Raw genomic sequence first — 20,593 nt, forward strand, 5'->3', positions numbered from 1 at the left:
TACCTTGCAATTACGTCTACTTCAATTGTTGCTTCAAGTTACAATTAAAATTTGCAATTACAGTGAATGGCACTTCACAGAGCACAGGCACTGAACTGTGCCTTTGAAATCATGTTCAAGAGCCTGTTCATTTAGAACCACCTGCAAACTCAGGACACTGAAGCTCGACTGCACTACAACAAGCACTGAGCCAGAAGAGTCTTGATTTTAGTCAGTGAACTTTCTGGTTTGACTTACCTCTCAAAGTATTTAAAAACATGACTTAAGATGCAGTTATTTACTTACATAATATCAATACTCCCCGCTGAAGGTAAGCATATGTCTCACCAAAACCAGAGTGACCAAAAAATAACTGTGTCAAACAGACTGGAAATTTTGCAGTTATGAGCCTCATAAAACAGCTCAAACTACCTTAGACCTTAATGACAAACATGTAAGATGAACAGATGCAAAAGTGTCACATCGTTCATAAGGATGTGGCAGTGGAAGTGACATATCCTGAGGGCAGATGATTAACAACTAGCTCAGATATTTGATTAGTATGTGAACAGTAGTGCTTACTTCACAATTACAGGAATAAATAACTTTTCTACTTTATATTATTATACTGATTAAAATAGTGCTTCAAACACATATGGATTGCAAAAAAAGACATTTATGGTGATGCAGACGGGTCTTTCCTTCCCCCAAAATGCAATACATTACTTGAATTAAACATTCCAGCAACACTCAATCTTTTAAAATTAAGACATATTGAACTGAAACTTTGCCTCACACAAAAAAGCAGCAGCTTCAGAAGTAAGTGTTCTTGGCTACTGATAACAGCATGTTGTTTGCATACAGTACAATTTTATGGAAAATGAGGTTTCTTGTCCCTGATACTAAAAAAAAAAAAAATCATTATCCAACAATGAAAAACAAAGCTGAAATTACGTGGTCATGGTATGGCACCTCATGTCTGAATGCAGAACAGTCCATACAAACAAGAAAAAGCTTTACAAGTTGCACAAATTTAAAATAATTTTTTAGAAAATAAGTTTTATTTGGCTCCTTTTGTACACTTTTTCTTAAAAAAAATGCACATTCATACAGTTTGCCCTTCCCAGTGCATGTCTGGATTTGCTCACATAGAGCATTAATATCATTAATATCAAGGCCAAAGATGCCTTCACAATAATTTCAGACACATTGTATTCTGGCTGTAAAGCATCCAAAGTTACTAATTTTCTGATTACAACTTGGAAATCAATGTTTTGAGTGTTTCTTCTCTGATTCACATACATAATTGTCCCAAACAGGGAAGAGGAGACAGACCTGCAACAAAGAACCGTCAATGGCGAGTACTCATTTCAGGTAGAGCTAAAGGTAGGTTCTCTACTTCACACTGAGATGGAATATAAAAGAAATACTCAACTATATAACTTTCTCTTTTTCAAAAGCTCTACATCAGAAATGATAAAACATTGCTTGAAAACTACAGATCAGCCACTGGTAGTGCCAGTTTGTTTGCAGAGAAAGCACTCTTTCCCTAGTTGTTTCTCATGGCCAGGTCTCCCTGCTGTTGATAGTGACTATGGAACTCGTTTCTTGCTGTTTCTTCTTAGAACACTTCGTGGAGAGGAGGAAATTCAGCTCGAACTTTCACACAGCACAAGAGGTACTAACCCATCAAGTAGCCCCTACAGAAAGAAAATTTATTTAGACAAAAAGTTAGCAAACATAGGCAGCACTCCTCAAAAATCAAGAGACATACAATCTTAAACCAAAATTTAAGACTGCAAAAGCCTCTGCTGATCAAGGCTCTTTGGTCATCTTAACTATAGACTCCTTCCTCAGCTGGTTTTCTTCAATGAACTCTGAAAATGCATTAGCAATGTTCTTGATCCAACTTTGGTAATTGTTTGGAATTTTTGAAGCCCACATTATAACCTAAGAAACGTTCTTTATGTGTCCCCTTTACGCAAACTACAAGTGGTAAGATTATCAATAGAACCTGATCTTTTCTGACACCTCACACAAATCTGTTGTCTCTTTCTCTTCCACTTCTCTGAAGCTCTGTTCTTTTCATGAATTTCAGAATGAGAACTGTTATACAGACACACATGTACTCAGTGAAGCAAAAAATCCCATACAGCCTCAATGAAGCAAGAAAATATAGGGTAGGTCCCTATCCAGATACCTGCTGCCAGGGAAACCATCACTTGTGTGTTATGAAACAATTTTTTAAAGTACTCTGCAGAGGCCAAAAAAAGTATTCAAGAATAGAAGAATGACTGTCACTATTAATTCAACACTTCATGGAGCTACTCCAAAAATTACCTACCAGTAACTCTAAACATTAGTTTTCAGCTATTCTAAATTAAATAGACCAAAAAATACAGAGGGGGGGAAAACTGGAAAAGCTGCATTTGGATTTTGCACAGCCTGAAAGCTACAGTACTTTGACAGTTCCATATTCCTCAAAGCCCTACTTTGTAGCTACTTACCTGACCAGTACATACAATGAATTTTAAGGTACACTGAGCAAGTCAGACTCACTAATCATATTTTCTAACTGTCACCCTTTTTTAACTACAGCATGATCTTAGAGAAGCTGGCTCCCAAAGCATCCTACCTCAATCAAGGTCGCTTGTTCAAAAAAAAAGAGTGAAAAAGGCAACTTATATTCAAGCTAAATACTTTTTGTTATTCTTAAATTTAACACAGCACACATGAGCCACAAAAGAGAATAAAGACTGAAAGATAGTTAAATCACTTACGGTAATTTCATCCTCATGAAAACTCTGGCCATAAAGAAGCTCAAAAGCACACTAACAAATCCAATAAAGAGCAAAAGAAACCTATTCAACTTGGGGATGTTTGGTGCATTGGATCGATCCAGAATTATGAATCCTAGGCCACCCATTGTGAAGAGGAAACTGGATGCAAGGCCTTCCATAATGTACTGCCCGTTTACTCTAAAGGGGAAAAAAAAAGTGAAAAGAGTCAGAAAAATATTAAAGAAATTATTTACATTTCAAACCCTATCCACTCAACATGTTATAGCTGTACAAACACACAGGATGATTAACATTGATGGCGACTTTCTAACTAAAGTAAGTAGGAAAATGTAATAAATGTTATACAATTACATCAAGACATTAATACACAATTTATGTCCAGAACTGAGAGTCTGCAAGGTGCCCAGTGCAGCACTCAGGAGGATTTATACATACTTGTGCATACCAACAGCTACCACCCAGCTCACTGGATTGCAAAACCACCCAGTCCAAGGAGGCCCCTGGTTATACAGATGATCCCAAGGCACGGCACCACCACCTTCTTATTTCCATCCCCATGGTTTAGGCAGGACTGCCTCAATCCTCCTCTCAGCACAAATTCCACTCAAAGCACTACAGCAGCACAGGAAGCACATCTGCTGGTTCTAGCACACATCCTGCAGGATGTTCTGCTGCTTGCTTGCTGAGCCTGCACGGATCCATTGCAGGACCAGCCTGGGCGTGCCCCTTGGGGCTCTCTGTCACACAGCTGGACTTTCTTCTTTCAAGTGGAAAGAGATGGAGAGTTTGGAAGCTGAGATGCAGAAAGAATATTGCACCTGGATCACAAGTCTCCTGCTTCCCACAGTCACAGAGCCATTTTCCCACCCTCCTAAATAGCAACCTCATAAAATTGGCATTGATGAAACTACGGTGAATGGCCATACAGAAATGAAGATTATCATTACTGCTTCATACCCTGGAAACAAACAAGTTTATCTTCTCTTGTCTTGTTTACACTGACAAATGACAGTGCTAACAACTCCCTGCAGCAACTTGATTCATCAACATTGCAACAATCCAACCCAGTCTGAAGCACACATCTAGTCCAAGCCAAAATCTGTCACATCAACCATGTCACAGACCTCACCGATTCAATCAACGAATTGGTATTTAATAAAAATCATTATTTGTTTCCACATACATAGATCCCCCCCAGTTACAAAAGTAGACTTAACTCTCTTCAGACCAGTTTGGTGGTACTAGGAGTCTCTAGCTCATTTTCAGTAATAGAAGCCAAGGGCACTAGGAAGACCCAGTTGATACACATTTGTAACAATGTTCCCCACCAGAGTCCCAAGTACACTAGAGTTTAAAACGTAGGAAACGAAAGCTTCCCAAACATTACATATTCGGCAACAAAAATTGATCAAATGCATCCAGTATAAAGCTCAACCTGACTAGCAAAAAAAAATAAGTACCTCCAGCCCAAACCAGTTTATTTTTACCAGACCTTTCATTTTTAAAAGTTTTAGGACTAAGTTGCTTGATTTCCACTGGTCAATGCTGGTTGGGTGGGGTTTTTGTAAAAAACAAAAAATAGTTCTTGGCAAACCAAGAACTGATATAAAACAACTCCTGCCTTGCAGAGAAAGAAGGGAAGGGAAGGGAAGGGAAGGGAAGGGAAGGGAAGGGAAGGGAAGGGAAGGGAGCACAGGTCGGCAAGAGGGGTTTATTCCCTTGAGCTTCGGCATTTGCAGCACGCCGCTGGTGGGAACAGGGCCCTGCTCTTACCTGTATGCCAAGAAAGCCACCGGCCTCTGATGCCCGTGTTCGTCTGTCATGGACCCCACGCTCGGAGGTTCCACGATCACGTCATAGATTATTCCTGCGGGGAGAAAAGCAAGCACCGACTTGGACTCGCAGCAGCGAGAGCCGCCCCGACCCCGCGGGCACGCTGGGGGCTGCCCGAGGCTCATGTTTTACGGGCGGTTCGGGCCCGGACACGGGCTCAGCCGCGGCTCTGCCACCGGGGCAGGACCGAGGGAGAGCCGCTCCGTGAGCGGGGCCTCCCCTTCATCCCGCCCGGCCCGGCCTCACCTCCGGTGATGAGGAAGTAGGACACGACCACCAGCGCGTACACGGTCATGGCCGAGGGCATGTGCACCCAGCTCGGCCGCTTCAGCTTGATGTTGGGGCACTCGAGCACAGCGAAGGGCAGGCGGTACAGCGTCTCCATGGCCGCCGTGCGGTCCCGGGGCGGCCGCGGCCCCGCTCCTCGCTGCCGGCACTGTCCGCTCCCTCCGCCGCGGCCGCGCTCCGACACCGACACGAAGGCGGAAACGGAAATGGGCTGCCGCGTCCTGACAGGGGGAAACGGATCCCTTTCTAAAGAGACAAACTAAACAAAGCAGTAGAAACTTGCGACCAGGCTTAAGTGACAGATTCTGGATTTTTTTTTTCTACATAAAGACAGTGGAAACGCCGCCAGTGGGCCGGCGAAGGGTCTAATTTGTTTTACTTACCTGCCAGGACCCGGCAGCCCTGACGTGTCGCTGGGTACTGGCTCCGGGCCGGGGGCGTGGCCCGGGGCGCGGCCGAGTGCAGGCCCCGCCCCCGGGCTGGGCAGCCACGTGGCCGCCCCAGGCCCCGCGTGTGCCCCGGGTGCCACCGGCCCTGCCCGCCGGTCACTCGCGGGACGCTCCCGCCGCCCCTGCCATGGGGTCGAGCACCGTTTGGACACTCCTGTGCCGATGCAGTTTTCCGGCGGGGGGAAGGAAAAGCCACGTCCCGCGTGTGAGTTTGCACAGTCGGGCTGGGGTGATGCAGACCCGGCGAGCAGACCAAGTTCCATAGTAGGCCTTACCCCAGCCCCTGTGTTTGCAGGGGAGCGTGGGGTGGGGTGTCCCTTGGGTGCACCATGGGATGTGGTGCCCATGCTGACCCACAGCCAGAGGTCACCCCGGCAGCTGCACACAGGAAGGAAAAGGCACATCACAGCAGTCGCTGCTGAGAGCAACAGGGTACTACCGTGTGTTACAGCCCATCTCACACGCTCCTGTAAGGGTGCACACAACTCATCAGCCCAGTCCAGCCCAGCCAGGCCCCTGCTGCCTCTGTCCTCAGCTCGCTTCGGAGAGCAGCACATCAGAAAAACTCCCCCTTTTCAGTGGAAGCCTCTCTAAGGAAAGGGGCAGGGAAGAACTCTTCACTTCATGGTACAGGAGCGCGTCCCAAAGCACACGCACCAGCTGGACTCGCCCACCTCGCCATGCTACCCAGCCCACTTCCCACTGCACTGCCCTTCCCCAAATGTCTGCCCCACTCCTACACAGCAGCCAACTGCTCAGTTTTAAAATAATTACGGGCCTTTTTAGCATTTCACTGGAACACTGCCTAAGGACTACTTTGATTTCTACCTGTAGTGGCAATACCACTTCTCTTAACTGCTGCCTCCTGGTGCAATCATGTCATTTACAGCTAGCTGTTTTCAGTCTTACCTTTCCTGCTTGGAAGAATCTCCCTTGCATGCCTGTCAACAGATGTTTATTTCATTTATCCTCATTATTCCAAAATTATTCTTCCTTCATTTCTACTTCTTTCCAAAAGCCTGAAGGAAAACTCTCACAGTCTTTAATGCAAAACAAAGGCAGGTTGCACACACCTGCCCTAGTGGCTTTTTTTTTTCCCCAGCATGCTAAAGTACTAAAATTTGCACTGGAACAGTAAGACAACTAAGGAAATGTTAAAGTAACTATAGTAACAGCACCCAAAAATGTTAAGAGTAGTAATGTTAGGCTCAAAACCTCCTTTAATGAGCTACAGCCTTTGCACCTGAGCTGAGGAGAAATGGTTCACATACTTCAAGCTACATTTATCCATTTTGAGAATATTGACAATTTTTTAACTTCTTGGGACATTGTGAAGAAATCCTTGGGGAGGTACAACTCCCTTCATCATGCACAGTATTAAATCACTGATCCTGGAGCAGAGCCACCGCCTGCTGTCCCACTCAGGAGGCAGCTGAGAGAGGAGCCAGGCTCCTCACCCAAAGCACCAGCTCACTGCCACCAGAAGAGCTTTTCAACTCAGCCTTCTGTCCTCTGTCCCTTGGCTGCCTGTGCAGCTGACAGCTAGGCAGGGTAAAAAGGCAGCATGCACTCAGGAGCAACCTGCATGCATCTGAGTCACAGCCTGAGCAGACTCCACAGCAACCCTAGAAACCCCTTTAAGTGGCTCCCAGTAAGCCTGTGTGCTCAGTTGTTTTCCCTCCTTCCTCATTCTCATGGTAGAACTCACTACTTTGGGAAAAAATAGTTATTGGTTAAAAACAGGTAAAAATAGATGCCTGTCAGATACTAAAAGCAGTTCAAAATTCAGAGTTGGGGCTGAGGAACACCACTCCACAGGCAAAGCAAGAATTATCCTGACTGCATTATAACACTCCTGGACAGCATTAAGAGACACATTTAGAGTTCTCTACAGAACAGAATGAAGCAAAGCCATTTTCACTTTTTACATTACAATTACATCCCTGATGATAAACCAACAAACTTTGGTTCAAATTTCAATACCAGAGGCCCAAATTGCTACTCTAAATCAGGAAGCCTTTACAGGTGTGTCCTAGCTGCACCCTGAGAGCTCTGTTGGTATCGTACCTGTAACTGCTGAGCCAGTAAGACCTAGCAGGATACAGCAGCTGCAGCTTTCTTCCAGAGATTCAGATGGAGCAGTAGGTAACTGTCTGGTGGATACAGCACTGCAGCACTGGCTTTAAGTTGACTATTCTCTCCACCCTCGAGTAATACCACATACAATTAAAAAAAAAATCTACCTTAAGCTTATACTACCTGTCCTCTTCTGTTTGCTAGTGTTTTTCAAAGTCTTAACTTTCTTCTGAGCCAGGTCCTCCAATGACTTCATAAACAGCTGCTGAAAGAAAACCTGCACTGCTGAAAATTATTCCAATCCCTCTACATGACTGAGCCTGAGCTGAGAGTCCTGTTGAACCAGACTTCCTTTCAGCAGGCAGCACTGAACAGAGCATCCTGACCTACAGGTTGTGTTGCAGCAAAACCCAGCTCTGCACTGTACAACCTAGGAGAAGCAGCAGGTCCTACCAGCCTTGAGTCACACATGGAATGACAGGACACAAGAGAAGTGGAGATCTCATTTATTGGGCTGAAACTACAGATAGATTCACTTTGACTTCTGGCTCTGTGCTTGTGCCTTTAATACTTTCACAACGATCTTCTGCTCCTCAATAAGAAAAGCTCGTTTGATCCTGGAAAAGAAAAACTACTTTAGGATATGCATCTATTTACTATATAAACACAAAAATAAGACAAATTACAATTAGTTTTGCCATCTCCCACATTCATTGCACATGTGGTGTTAGCTCCACAGTTACATAAAAAGGGAACCCACTGCTGTTCTTGCCAGCAGCAAAAGAGGGACGGTAGCACTGCATGAATGCAGCAGTTTGGGGATGGCAGCCTACAGTGCCTGCAAATTTATGGTAAGTGGCTTGGAGGCAAGCAATGATGGCTGATCATGGGAAAATTTACCATCCTCACAAACTTCAAAGGCAAAAAGAAGAACTCCTAACTGGAGAATTAATTTAATTCTGTTGAAGTCAGAATTGGTGTGACGAGTCGTGGTCAGCTCTCTTCTTCAGAACTACAGGAAACTACGTGCATTCAGTTATCAAAACCAGGAATACTTTCCCTGTCAGGATTAAAGCTCCTTGCACATCAACAAGGAAAAGCCTAGCAGGTCAAGTCATGCCCAAATATGACTATTTCTAGAAGACATGCAGGGCCACCAGGTAGCTGTGACAGATCTGTGCACCAGCACTCACATTCCAACAGACTACTTGATGGTTCTGAGCTAACAGCACAGAACCATCTTCTACACACTCTTCTACCCTTAAACATTAAAATGCCTTCTGTCAGTATCTGGTACACATGGCTACTTCTGCAGTACAAACCTGTCAAAGATGCCTAAGCAGGTGCAAGAGAAAACCTGACCATTACAGGAAAGGAGGTGGATGTAATTTCTGGTTTAGGCACAGTAGGAATAAAACATACTCATGCACTAAGAACTACCCACCAAGCTCATCAAGGGTTTGGGAAAACACTCAGAAAAAAATGTGAAAATGTGGCTTTCAACACAGAAAAGTTATGCTATGGCTCTGCAGCTGTAACAGCTCATCTTTAGTGGTGCCTAATGTAATTCATCTTAAAACTTACACATGCCAAAATAAAAAAAAAAATGCTGGCACTACAGATGAAAAAAACCCTGGCATTAGACTGCTGACCCCAGAGATATGCTTTGTTTACCATTCACAGAGATGACACACTCATGGTCGTGTTTTTCCTCAAACTTGCCAAAGAAGCATAGGATATGCAATTGCTATACAATAAAACCGAGTTCAGTGAGGCCTGGCAAAGGACATTTTAAAGCTTAACCACATAAAGCTGCTAAACACACAACCAACACCTGTGAATCCCAAAACACTACAAAGAAGTGAAAAATTCAATTAGATCTGTATAAGGCAAAACAGGATAACAGAAAAGAATAATCTTTCATGGGCAGTCAATACAAAAGATAAAAATCCAGCATGAGCAGACTGTTTAGTATCAATGCAACAGTGCACTAAGAAATCCTGAATAACACAAAGTCCCCACAAAGGAGCTCCACACACAGGAACTCCCTCAAATCCAAGGGACAAAAATCACACACATCATTGCTTGACATGCCCCACACTCACGCTCTCCATCTCCCATCACCAGTGTCAGACAAGAGCCTTCAAAGTTTGGGAGAGATGTAAAAATCTGTAAGAAGCAACCTGAGGAATAAAGCTGGCTTTGTGTGAATTACCTGTCACGGACACACTTGGCACACATGGAGCCACCGTAGGCTCTGCTAACGTGCTTCTTTGTTTTTGACAGCCTCATCAGAACTTTGGGGCGCACAGCACGGACCTACAGACAACAAAAAGTAAACAAGGGTGTCATGGCACAGCAAAATTTTTTTCTCTGCCACGTAAAAACCAACATCACTTTCATAGTTAAAAAAAAAACCAAAACACAAAAAAACCAGCAACACTTGAGGTTTACTATTCAAGATGCTAAAAAGTGACCAAGGTCGCAGCTCATTGCATGGGCCATCCTCAGCATTCCTAAGCTGATCTTTTCATTCCACCACAGGGGTTCAACAAGAGGTTCATTAAAAAAATAAAAAAATTGGTTATAAAGAAGACCTTTTTTTAAAGACAGGAACTGATCAAAGATCAACATTACTCAAGCATTCCTGTAACTGTTAAAAGCAATGGTGTTACTTCAAGAAAACCTTCTGAAGAAAAATACATTAATTCCTTTTTTCTAAATACTTTATAAACTTGGCTTACCCTTTTTTTCTGCAAGTCTTATAGGTCTAATTTACATTTTTAAATCTGCTATAGAATTGCCCTGTCTAGATTTAAAAATTTCAGACTTTCTAAAACAAGAGTTTATATTTAATAATAATGCAAACCAAAAGCATTAAAAAAAGTTTGAGCTTCCAGGGCTTATTTTGCCAGTAAACTTTACAACATTTGATTTGCACATTTTAAAGAAAAAGGCTATTTCAACAAGAACTGGTCAATTAACAGGCCCCTTGTATACTTGGAAAGGCTCTTTTTTTCTGAAGAAACGCTGCAGCACAGCAACACCCTTTGGTGTTTATAATCATACTCACACCACGAAGTCGTCCTGGGCAAATCCCACATGCTGACTTGGGGGCCTTTCCCACTTTCTTGGTGTAAAGGTAAACAATCCTGTTCCCGGGTGTTCGGGATCTAAGCACAGCAGAGAAATACTCAGTTAAAGTAACAATCGGAAGTGAAGCATCACCTGTTTACAACAGAAGTTTTCTTACACACGGTCTTACTTACAGTCTGGTCTTGTTGGAAGCTGTGTTGTAGGACAACCTACGGCGGTATGTCAGGCGCTGCACCATTTTTCACTCCTAAAAAAACCAAAACCAAGGGGGCACTAGTTAAGAGCTGGATGTCCACACAGGAATTCACATCTCACAGGATCACCCGTACAGAGCCAGATGTGAATCAGCAGCTGCCGATCCGATATTAATAAAACTAAAGCCTTTCCTGATCAGCGTCATCAGCAGAACTGTATTAGAGAACAACAAAACGCCTGACAGCGGGCACGATGCGATCCGCCATGAAAATTCACCCGAACTAACTCGAACACTGTTCAAACATCCCAGTCTTGCCTGGATCATGTCACGCTCTCCTAAGAGACTGCTTAAAGCTTTAGCAGCTCCGTATTTTATAGTCAACAAAGCTCCACTCGCAGCCCCGGGAGACGCGGGCCCTGCTCGGGAGCCCCACCCGCGGAGGCCTCGGCCTCTCTGCCGGGCGGCTCTGACCCCGCTCCAGCCCACGCGCGGGCAGCAGCAGCGCCGCCGGCCCATCCCCGCTGCTCCCCGGGGCCTCGGATCGCTCTCGCCGCCCGCCGGGCCGCGGATGGAGGCGGATGGGCACCCACAGGCCTTGCTCGCCCATCGCCATACCTGGCGCCGCCGGACCCGGAAGAGGAAGCGGAAATGCGCGGGCAACATTGAAATAGCGGCGCGCTGGAGGCCGGAAGAAATAGCGGCGCCTGCGCACTGGGTCCCTCTTACAGGCAGGGCGGCGAGCGGGCAGCGCCATGTTGTACGGCACGGTGGTGCTGGGTGGCGCCATGTTGTACGGCTGAAGCGGGGCGGGGCGCCGCTCGGCGGCGGCATCGGGAGCCGGAGCAATGGGCGCCGTGGGGACTCCGTTTTATTTATTGTATGTTTTACTGAAAAACTCTTTGACTAAAATATCGGCTTCTGTCCTAGGAAAGAAAGGTTTGTGCTTCATTATGGTAATTATGTAGCTGTGGGTCCAGAAGCCATTCCCCATCCTGCTGTTTAAGCTCTCAATTACAAGTCACTCCTACAGGCTTTTCCACGGCACACTGGCTCGTGACACACGTGGGAACCGTGTGTCTTATACAAAACTTGCACAAGGAAAGGCTGGTCCCACAGAATCCCTCGAAAGCCTTGCCTGGAGCATTGCAGGGCTGCCCTTGCCAGGCTCCGTTCCCCTCGAGATGCCCTCACTCCTAACCAGCACTGGCCTTCCTGGGCACAGGACTAGGCAGACAGGCTGATCCCAAAACTGCCCCTCTGCCCCATATTTGCCTGACACCTCCTTGTTGTACTCACTGTGTCATGTGCTCACACAGGAGCATGAAGTTATAAACCTTTCTCTGCTGGTCAGATCAAAGGTCCATTAACTCAACCTCCCATTTCCAGGCCACAGATACCTAGGAAAAACATAGGGGAAAAAAAAGACACAGCTAGTGGAACTGTCCCTTAATACATCCTCTCTGTGTTCATCCATCAGCATCGCCCAAGTGTCCTGAGCTGGGTCACATTTCCTGACCTTAGATTATCTCAGTTGGTGTGAGCATGGTGCTAACACCACCAAGGTTGTGGGTTCAATCTCTGTATGGGCCTATATTGTCTAAAGAGCTGGACTCAATGATCCTTGTGGGTCCCTTTGAACTCAGAATGTTCTATGAAATCCATTTAATAGCCTCTGGTAGACCCTTGACAAAAGAAGAGAAAGGAAATAGCCAGAGCTAAGGGACTATAGGATGGCTTGTCAGTAGCCAGAAACAGCATTCCAGTGGTGCCAGATCTGCCATATTAAAATCTAAATACACAGAAGGTACCTCTGGCAACCCCTTACCTTTTCATTAATAGGAAGGAAAGGAGACACACTCCCTGAACTACACTTCTTCCAGATGTTTGTTTCAGCTCCCATCCCACAGCCCTGGTCCCTGCCAAGCTGAGGAGCATGTCGACGAGCAGAGCTCCCTCTGTGTTGTGAAACCAGCATCTGGCCTCTGCTATCTATATGTGACCTTACTAATGGATCTGGATCCCATCCCACCACCTGGCTCTGACACATGAAAGACCAAGAGGTTTTAAAGCACACTTTTCCATCACTTCTGCTCCCCAGCCTCTGCTGGCAGTGATGGTGTTCCCACTGCCACACCAAGTCCTCCTTCTCACGGTGTGTGTGAATGCCTTGTGGCTGCTGCCACAATTGATACTGACTCGCACAGTCAAAATCTTTGTGCAGTATCAATGGGAAATCACCATCTGCAAGGAGGATGGGGTTGGGCCCACTGTCTGTGAGCCCTCAAATGCTCTTTTGCTCCACTGACCTGAGCCCTGTTCCACAGTGACACTCAAGGACCCACACGTTAAGCATGTAGGGTGCTGCTGCTGCCATCGTTAGTGGCTTCAGCTCTGCTTTTGGAGATTAGCAGGTGCTCAGAAAGCTTTGATGTGTGCTCCTGGCCTTATTTATGTAACTCACAGTTTGTTGTACTGCATCCTCCCTGTTTTCAATCTATAATTATTATTTTGGTTAATTATTGACTCTTTTTAAGTGCAAATCATGGACACCAGAATTATTTTTTAATTCATGAAAGGAGAGAAAATATGTATGAACTAGATTTTAGGGTATATTTAAAATAGGAGCATATTTTAGAAGACAAGAAAATTTCAGAGCAATTAGAGTATTTAACATGAACTTTCTAGGCCCAGAACCCTGAGGGGAATAAGAAAGCCAATTAAATTAGATTAAATAATCATGCCTAAATAGAAAAGGGTAACAGAATCCAATTGTTAAAGAACAACACTATTAAATTATGATAGAATAGTTTAGATGTTGTCAGTGCAACAGGTAACTATTTGATTATTGACAATAGTATTGATATGCTTTTGTACTTACTCCACTTGGGCTCTAAACTCAACCTGTTTAAGTTTTAGAAACTGCCAATTAAATTCCAGCCATTTGCTTCTGCTGATGTATTGGCCTAGTTTTTCAAGCATTTTCAGTTCTTTTTTTAAGAGGAACAGGGCTATCAGGCAAACGGCTCACCAGAGCATATGGAAATGTTAGCTTAATGACAACTGGTTTAATGCTATCTAATGTGGGGATAAGATTTGAAGCAGAAGCTCACTAAGCCCATTTTGTACAGATTAGTCAAGTGATTCATGTTCTCTGCTACTCCTACCTCTTCACAGGACCAAAACGTCTCTTTTGGGACCAGTCATTTTCCACATCCAACATGTCTCGTTAACCCTTTCTGCGTTTTCTTCTTTCCTTGAAAGCAATGAAGGGAATGCACAGCCCAACAATGTAGAAAAGTAACAGTGGCATCCTATAAAATCATTTTTTTCCCTTCTAGGATGTCAGTAGAAGCATAGCACCTGAGGTTGTGGGCCTTTTCATTGAGAAAACTGGAGGCTGGCTTCCAGGTGTACTTGGTTATCAGCAGCGTAAAACTGTAAACCTCTTTGCCACCACATCCAATTGGAAGGATAATCATCTCTGATGGCAGTTTAGTAATGGAATATATTTTGCACCAGCCAGCAGGCTGTCACCATATTCTGTTTAATGCATCAGAAAACCTCTTTGTTCACAGTTTAAGACCAATTCTTGGTATGTTGACCATCCTTTTCTACATGGTCCTCTCTTGATCTCTCTTTTTACCGAAAGCTCCTATCTATGTGCATGACAATTTACTTGGTCACATGTAAAGTTCCAACAGAGTAGAGTGAGAGTTCCCAAAGGCAAAAGGCTTCATAAGCCTGGCTGGATCCCTTGATACTTTCCTCACACTTCTGTACCACTTCCAGGAATCTACCAGGCCCCAGGAGGGATCTACTGCCCCGTTAACTTCTCTTCATGGATCCCTCTAGGGCTTTTCTCCACAATAAGCTTCAATTAAAAAATGAGACATGTTTTCACTCATATTCACTTGCTGTTGTACCGGTCCAGACTGGCAAAATCTAAGAGGCAGAGGAAGGAAAGCAAGCCTGTGGGCAAGCACATACTGGGTGCTGCAGAGAGGAAAAGATGTGATGGCTGAGAGGTGTGGTGCTCCTGTTAAGTCACAGGCAGGATACCATTTCCATGAACAGTGTATCAGCAGGTGTTTTAGAAATGTCTCACTGAAGTCAGAATCCAGCCTCAGGTGCTGCTTGGATACAGTCAACATGATTAGATCCGTAAATGTGGAAAGGAAGCAAGACATCTTGGAAAAGTATTAGCAGCTGTTTGAAAGGGTAGAAAGAAGAGGTCCTTGGCTCCACTGTCTCTCCAGAGCTGATTTTTTTTGTTAAAAATCCCATTCCCTTTCCTTGTTAACTATGTGGTGTGTGTCACAATCTGATTATACTAATTTCTATCAACATAACCTTCCACAACACAGACCTGTGCAAATTATGTTATGAGAAGCTGTAGTTCATTTCCATTTCAGTGGAGCTTGTTAAACAAGCAAAATTATTTTGTAGCAAAGGGAAAAACAATTTAGTGGAATGCAGTCCTAGCATAGGAAGTACATAATATCGTATTTGGGTTGAAACTTTTTCTGTCAAAAATGTCATAACCCTGTAAGAAAGAGAATTAAAATCCCGTTATTTTAATTTACATCTAGCCACGAGATAAGTAAAGTTATCATTGAAATTCTAATTAAATAGGATGATTGACTAAGGTAGGACATCAAAGAAGAGAAGTGAATATGATAAGTCAAAGTCTTATTAATTAGTCCGCATGGAAGAAATTCCAGGGACGTCAAGCTGAGGCTGCTGCAAGGAGAAAAAAAGCAGACAAGAAAATGTGTGTTTCTTTGAAGTTAGGAACTGAGATAGTGATGGAGGTAATTGTGTCTGACTGGATCCAGTAATGAAGAGCCGTAAATCAGACCTAGGAATCGGAGGAAAGATTCTAGTAACGAATGTGGCTGCCCCCCTGCTGCGAAGAAACAGAATGCAGAGCTGACTAATTGACCCAGTCTATCTCCCAGTAGCTCTCTGTTATTATTTATTAATTTTTAATTTCTGAATTATTTACGTTCTGGGAAATTATTTTTGACAGCCTGTTAGGCGTGCCAAAGTTAATGGAGGATGAAAGGACCGGTACTAGAATTAGCAGGGATGTAGTCACAGGCTACTGAATTTAATGATTTTGGAAGGGAAAATTGATTTCACACAGCGTGTCACTTTATACTACTTTAGGGATACACCAGTTATTTGATTAATTGAGGAATAACCAACTCAAAGTATATTTGAAGTGTAAATGAATCACAGTGCTCAGCTGTTTATTTTTCCCCTTTTCTGATGAGAACACTAAGTTTGCCTAAAGTTGCCGATTAAAACCAATACAGGTAGGTCCCATACTCACACCTGCTTATTTTCTCCTGCCTTAAAGGAAAAAAAAGACCTTCACCATCTGGAGGAGACATGCAATCCTCCATCTCACTTGGGAAAGAGTTCATCCTTCCTATACAACACCTAATTAAACAGGCTTTGTGTGCACTCCCCCTCCCCTGTGGAAAGTGTTTAAGACAGAGGAGGGTACTGAGCCCGTGGGCAGCACAAGCAGCTGAGATGTGAATTCTTCATGGTGACAGCTCACGTTTGCTTTTCATCAGCCCCCAGGCTGAAGTCAGGGTCCCTGGCCTACAACATCCCCTGTGTCAGTTCTCCTGGTGCAGCTGTGATAAGCCATGATAAGAAGGGCTATGCATCTTCCACACAGAGCAATGGAAAAATAAATGGGCTCTGCACAGCTCTTCCAGGCTGTGAAAACTGCATTTCACCCTTTGTGCCAAATAAAGCTAAACCCTGTCTGCTTCTCACATCTAAGCCTTCTGACCATCCAGGCCACAAGGACACAGAGGCAATCTTTCCCCAGCAGTGTGTACTATGCTGTAGGCATCTCACATCTCTGGGAAGACTCACACTGGAAATGTCTCCAGAGCTGCTTGGGATCATCACCTCACACTGCTCCTTCCCCCAAGAGCAGCCACCCAAGGCGAGGGGCACGGCCGAATTCTCCCTGCCTTAGAGGGAGGATGTGCCTGTGCCCAGGATCAAAGGGGAAAAGCATTCTCACTGCCAGTTTCCTGTGGCAGACTTGGGTCAATCACTTAATTAAGGGCAGCGTAATCAGCCATGTGGGCACTGGTGGTGGTGACCATGATTTTGGAGATCTTTAATGTAATGTCTGCAGGTCACTCAGTGTTACCTCCCAAATACCTTAATAATCTAGTTCCCTAAATACTAGCCCTAACTGGTTTAAGTCCAGCCTTCCCTCTTCTAATAGAAATGTAATTGATGTTACTATTTAATAAAATTTTAGGTACTCTGTAAAGAGAATTAAAGTACAATTCTTTATCTGTGCAAGTTTTGGGAGAGTAGTGAACACCAAATACTAGCTGCCCTGTATAGCTGCCCCTTTCCACGAGAAATTATTCAAAACCATCTGCCATAAATTGACATGGATCCCATGAACAGGTGAGAAAGGTATAGGATAGATTCTATTTCTATCTAAGTCTAATAAACAATAAAACTCCTTTGAATTGACTGAGACCAAACCACTGAGTGAGAGGTTAAGCATCAGAGTGATCTGGAATTTTGGACATTTTTCTGTTGCTTTGTTCTTTAAAATAGGAAGGGCTACCTACTATGGCAAATGTTGACCATAAGGGATGAGGGGGAGAGATAAAGAATGAAGAAAGGTCAATAATGCATTAATGTACCTTCTAAAAAAATGATATTTGTCCTAATGATTTAAAGATATATTAACTGTACAGGAAGGTTTTGCTGCTTAAGTTCTCTGAGGAGTTTATAATTCATACAAACATCTCCCAGATTTTTTTTCTGAGCATTCAGGAGTACTAGGAACATTTCTCCATGATGTTTTACCAAGTCAAACATGCAATAGAAGCCTGTTTTTCTCAGTTACCTTTTGGATTATACCAGTGAAAATTAGCTGTGCAAGGAGCATCAACTACAACAGGCTGCTGAAGGAGGTGTGACCTGTGGCCTCTGCTTGGCTCTGGGGATTTGTACTTTATCAATTTTTTCAGCATGTGGACTGGCTGCTAGACAACAAAAGCCTGATGCAAAGACTATTTTTTCTGGATCTCCTGAATCTGTGAGATATCTTTGGGTTTTGGGGCTTTTCTTGTGATTATTGTTAAAACTTCCTAAAGGAGGAACACTGTGTATAGTGTTGATAAAACAATATGAAATATGATTTTTGAGATTGCATGTTTTGTTAGTATCAATGAAAGCACACTCACTGCCATGGAATTCAGAAGAGGTCAACTCACCAGCAGCAGAATTGACTGCCCCAAACTACGTGGAAAATGTGACCTAAATACAATAGCTTAAGGAACAGCAATTCATATCTTCAAATATTAGAGAACAATTAGGCAATTTCTGCTACTTAAAGATTTACTTTACAGTTTCAAAATGCTCAATGGAGAAACAAATACCTTACACAGTACATGCAGAAATTAACCCTAAAACATTTACATTCAACAAATGCAGCTTCTTTTGAAGAAGATGATTTAGCGTGCTCTGCTGTTCTATAGTGGAATGAATCCATCATAGAATTGGCTTCTCCCTGTTTCAATATTAAAACAAAAGGGATATGCTGGCAGTGCAGCACCCTGGGAATTCAGCTCAGAAGTCCAATTAACAACAACTAATTCCCCATACTGCCTATTTACCCCTAAGGTTTGGCTAGATATAATAAGTCATGCATTTTGCATTTAAGCTTTTAATGCCCAGAGGATAACAAAAATCTATCCTGATCACTTTTTATTTTCATCATATGAAGAGAGAAGAAAGCATCATTCCTTCCTTCTTCAGTTAAGTGCATCCATATCTTCATGCTAAGTCTATGAATGAGCTGCCTCCTATCTTCTCCCTTTGTCTCCTTTCCCTACTTCTCCATAAATGCCTTCATTCTTCAAGAAGACATGAAGGTAAAAATCCCTTTGGATGTGTGTTCTGAATAGCTAGTTACATGTAAAATCATTCACCTTCAAACAATGATCTACTGCACATTCACTGGACCAAGTCTCCTGCCCTTTAGACTGTCATGCTGTATTTATTGTATGCAGCCTACACTCCCCTCACACCAGATTTCACTGCAGGAGCTATCAAGGCACTGCCCAGTTGTGAACATATTTTAAAAGCTAAAACTGTAATGTACTGTAAATGGTAATGGCCAGGCTATAACATGCTAAAGATTAGGCAAATACTTCCAATAATTAGAATGATCTTCTGCAACTCAATTTTGCTTACAGTGTAAGTCAGATTAAACCAAATTCTCCAAAGGTAAAAGCCTAGAACAATTCTACACACTTTAGATGCAAAAGGGAAAGAAGCAGAGAGAAAGCAAGCAAGTAAATATGTGCACATGGGGCTTTGTATATTCCTTGCTAGGTACAATCTTAACTGTACATTAATAATTAGGGACTCATTAAAATATGTATCTGTCCAGATATGTTTTTATTGGTATTCAGCAAGAAACAATTAAGGCCTAGAGGTACCCATAAACCTCTGTATTTATGAGGTTTTGTAACACAGAAATAATGCAAATTCACCTCAATTGAAGGAAAATTGGAAGAAAAATTAAATGGCTTGAGAAGCAAACAACATAGCATATTAAATCATAAAGCATCACACTGACAGAACACGAGATGTGACACTAGGCTGAAAGAAATGCCTGGACCAACGTTAGGTAGCCATGCCTGCAGAGCAGCAGGTTACTATACAAAAAGCTGCCTACAAAATATTTCTGCAACACTGTACTTTGCTGTGCATTACAAAAAACCCAGAAGGTATTATTTTTTCATGAAGCTGTGATGAACTTGGCTTATGCTTGGCATCAGACTGGCTGCTCCTTCCGGTGGTTTCCGAGTTGCATATTTGCAGATTTAAGGCCAGACTTTCAGAGGGGCTCACAGCCAGATTTCTAAGCACTTGGCTGCCAAGCTGCAAGCCTGGCTTCTCACAGGTCCAGGAATCAGAATGACTCAATGGAAACCAATCTCCTATGAAAATCCCAGACTAAGTGGCTGATCAGCAGATATGCCTGTGACAGAAGCTGAGACAGCTGAATGCAGTATTTCTGACACAGTTAGATGTGAATTTTAGTACCTGTCTGCACAGAGATGGCAGGTGCCAAGAAGGGCCTGCTCTGAACTTCTGAATCAAAGTGCTGGCTTCATCTTCTTCTTGTGCAGATTTTCTGATTGCTCTGCACCCTCTTCCCTGTGAGCAGCAAAAAGAGCAGAAGTCGAACAGGCTGATCCCAAATAGGGCTCTGTGGAGGGCAACGCAACATCCCCGTTTTTGTAACACCCCATGGTCAAACCTCCTGCTTGCTGGGAAGCGGAGGACAGCAGCGCTAATGATTCTCTCCCTTCTAAAGCAGCTAGATTTTAAGTGCTTTGAGGAGATTGAAGACAAGCATTAAATTTTGATTAAAGGGACACTGCCAATTTACATTAATCTTAGAATTTAGGATTTATAACAGGCAGGCAAAGGTGGAGGAGAGTTGGCTGTAAATATTTCTTTGCAGCAGGATGAAGACCTTATCTGCTGAGAACAGAGGGCATCAAAATTAACTTGAATAGAAAACTAACAAGGTACACTTTAGTTTTGCTGCTGAGGGAGAAAGAATGGGGATGGGGAGATACCATGCAGCTTCCCAAATGTAACAGTGCACCAGTTATATTTTGTGTGTGCAGAGCTTGCTTGTTTGTTGCTTAATGTGGTTTTCACAGTGATAAAAAGCCACACTAAAGTCCTATTTGAAAGAACTGACAAAAGAGTAGAGTGACAGGAAAGGTTAGTACAGGTGAGCTGGCACATGAACTAAATGCCTTTCATCTGCTTTTCCTTTATAGTGACTGCTTAGA

General features: G+C 43.5%; 2 protein-coding genes and 1 long non-coding RNA gene across 4 annotated transcripts in view; all 3 read right to left on the reverse strand.

Annotated features, from left to right (window-relative positions):
* Positions 1-1,018: 1,018 nt before the first annotated feature.
* Positions 1,019-5,330, reverse strand: OSTC (oligosaccharyltransferase complex non-catalytic subunit). The gene is made up of 5 exons (XM_054633413.2): positions 5,285-5,330; positions 4,860-5,122; positions 4,554-4,647; positions 2,760-2,957; positions 1,019-1,679 (listed from the first exon to the last, which is right to left on the reverse strand). Exons 2-5 carry the CDS (start codon positions 4,996-4,998, stop codon positions 1,661-1,663), a joined length of 450 nt encoding a protein of 149 aa, XP_054489388.1. The 5' UTR covers positions 4,999-5,122; positions 5,285-5,330; the 3' UTR covers positions 1,019-1,660.
* A 2,586-nt stretch (positions 5,331-7,916) lies between these two features.
* On the reverse strand, positions 7,917-11,439 carry RPL34 (ribosomal protein L34). 2 transcript variants are annotated; one of them, XM_054633578.2, is made up of 5 exons: positions 11,334-11,439; positions 10,696-10,769; positions 10,500-10,599; positions 9,642-9,745; positions 7,917-8,043 (listed from the first exon to the last, which is right to left on the reverse strand). In XM_054633578.2, exons 2-5 carry the CDS (start codon positions 10,758-10,760, stop codon positions 7,959-7,961), a joined length of 354 nt encoding a protein of 117 aa, XP_054489553.1. In that variant the 5' UTR covers positions 10,761-10,769; positions 11,334-11,439; the 3' UTR covers positions 7,917-7,958. The 2 variants fall into 2 exon arrangements, with proteins under 2 accessions (XP_054489553.1, XP_077033281.1); XM_077177166.1 differs by having other exon boundaries at positions 11,309-11,337.
* Positions 11,440-13,949: 2,510 nt separating this feature from the next.
* Positions 13,950-20,593, reverse strand: part of LOC129120148 (uncharacterized) — a 168,189-nt gene continuing 161,545 nt past the window's right edge. Inside the window, exons 6-7 of the long non-coding RNA XR_013182051.1 lie at positions 19,830-19,943; positions 13,950-13,971 (exon numbers count right to left, since the gene is read on the reverse strand). This is a non-coding gene — a long non-coding RNA (uncharacterized LOC129120148). The remainder of the gene's footprint in view (positions 13,972-19,829; positions 19,944-20,593) is intronic.

This window comes from Agelaius phoeniceus, chromosome 4 (assembly GCF_051311805.1).
Source record: "Agelaius phoeniceus isolate bAgePho1 chromosome 4, bAgePho1.hap1, whole genome shotgun sequence".
In the NCBI taxonomy this organism is placed as follows: Eukaryota; Metazoa; Chordata; class Aves; order Passeriformes; family Icteridae; genus Agelaius; species Agelaius phoeniceus.

Coding starts and splice junctions, on each gene's coding strand:
- RPL34 (XM_054633578.2), bottom strand. CDS start 10,760: ATGGTGCAGCGCCTGACATACCGCCGTAGGTTGTCCTACAACACAGCT. Junction 10,600..10,695: donor GCTTCCAACAAGACCAGACT/GTAAGTAAGACC, acceptor TGCTGTGCTTAG/ATCCCGAACACCCGGGAACA. Junction 8,044..9,641: donor GCCAAGTGTGTCCGTGACAG/GTAATTCACACA, acceptor TTTCTTTTCCAG/GATCAAACGAGCTTTTCTTA.
- OSTC (XM_054633413.2), bottom strand. CDS start 4,998: ATGGAGACGCTGTACCGCCTGCCCTTCGCTGTGCTCGAGTGCCCCAAC. Junction 4,648..4,859: donor CTACTTCCTCATCACCGGAG/GTGAGGCCGGGC, acceptor TTCTCCCCGCAG/GAATAATCTATGACGTGATC. Junction 2,958..4,553: donor GTGGCTTTCTTGGCATACAG/GTAAGAGCAGGG, acceptor TTTCCCCTTTAG/AGTAAACGGGCAGTACATTA.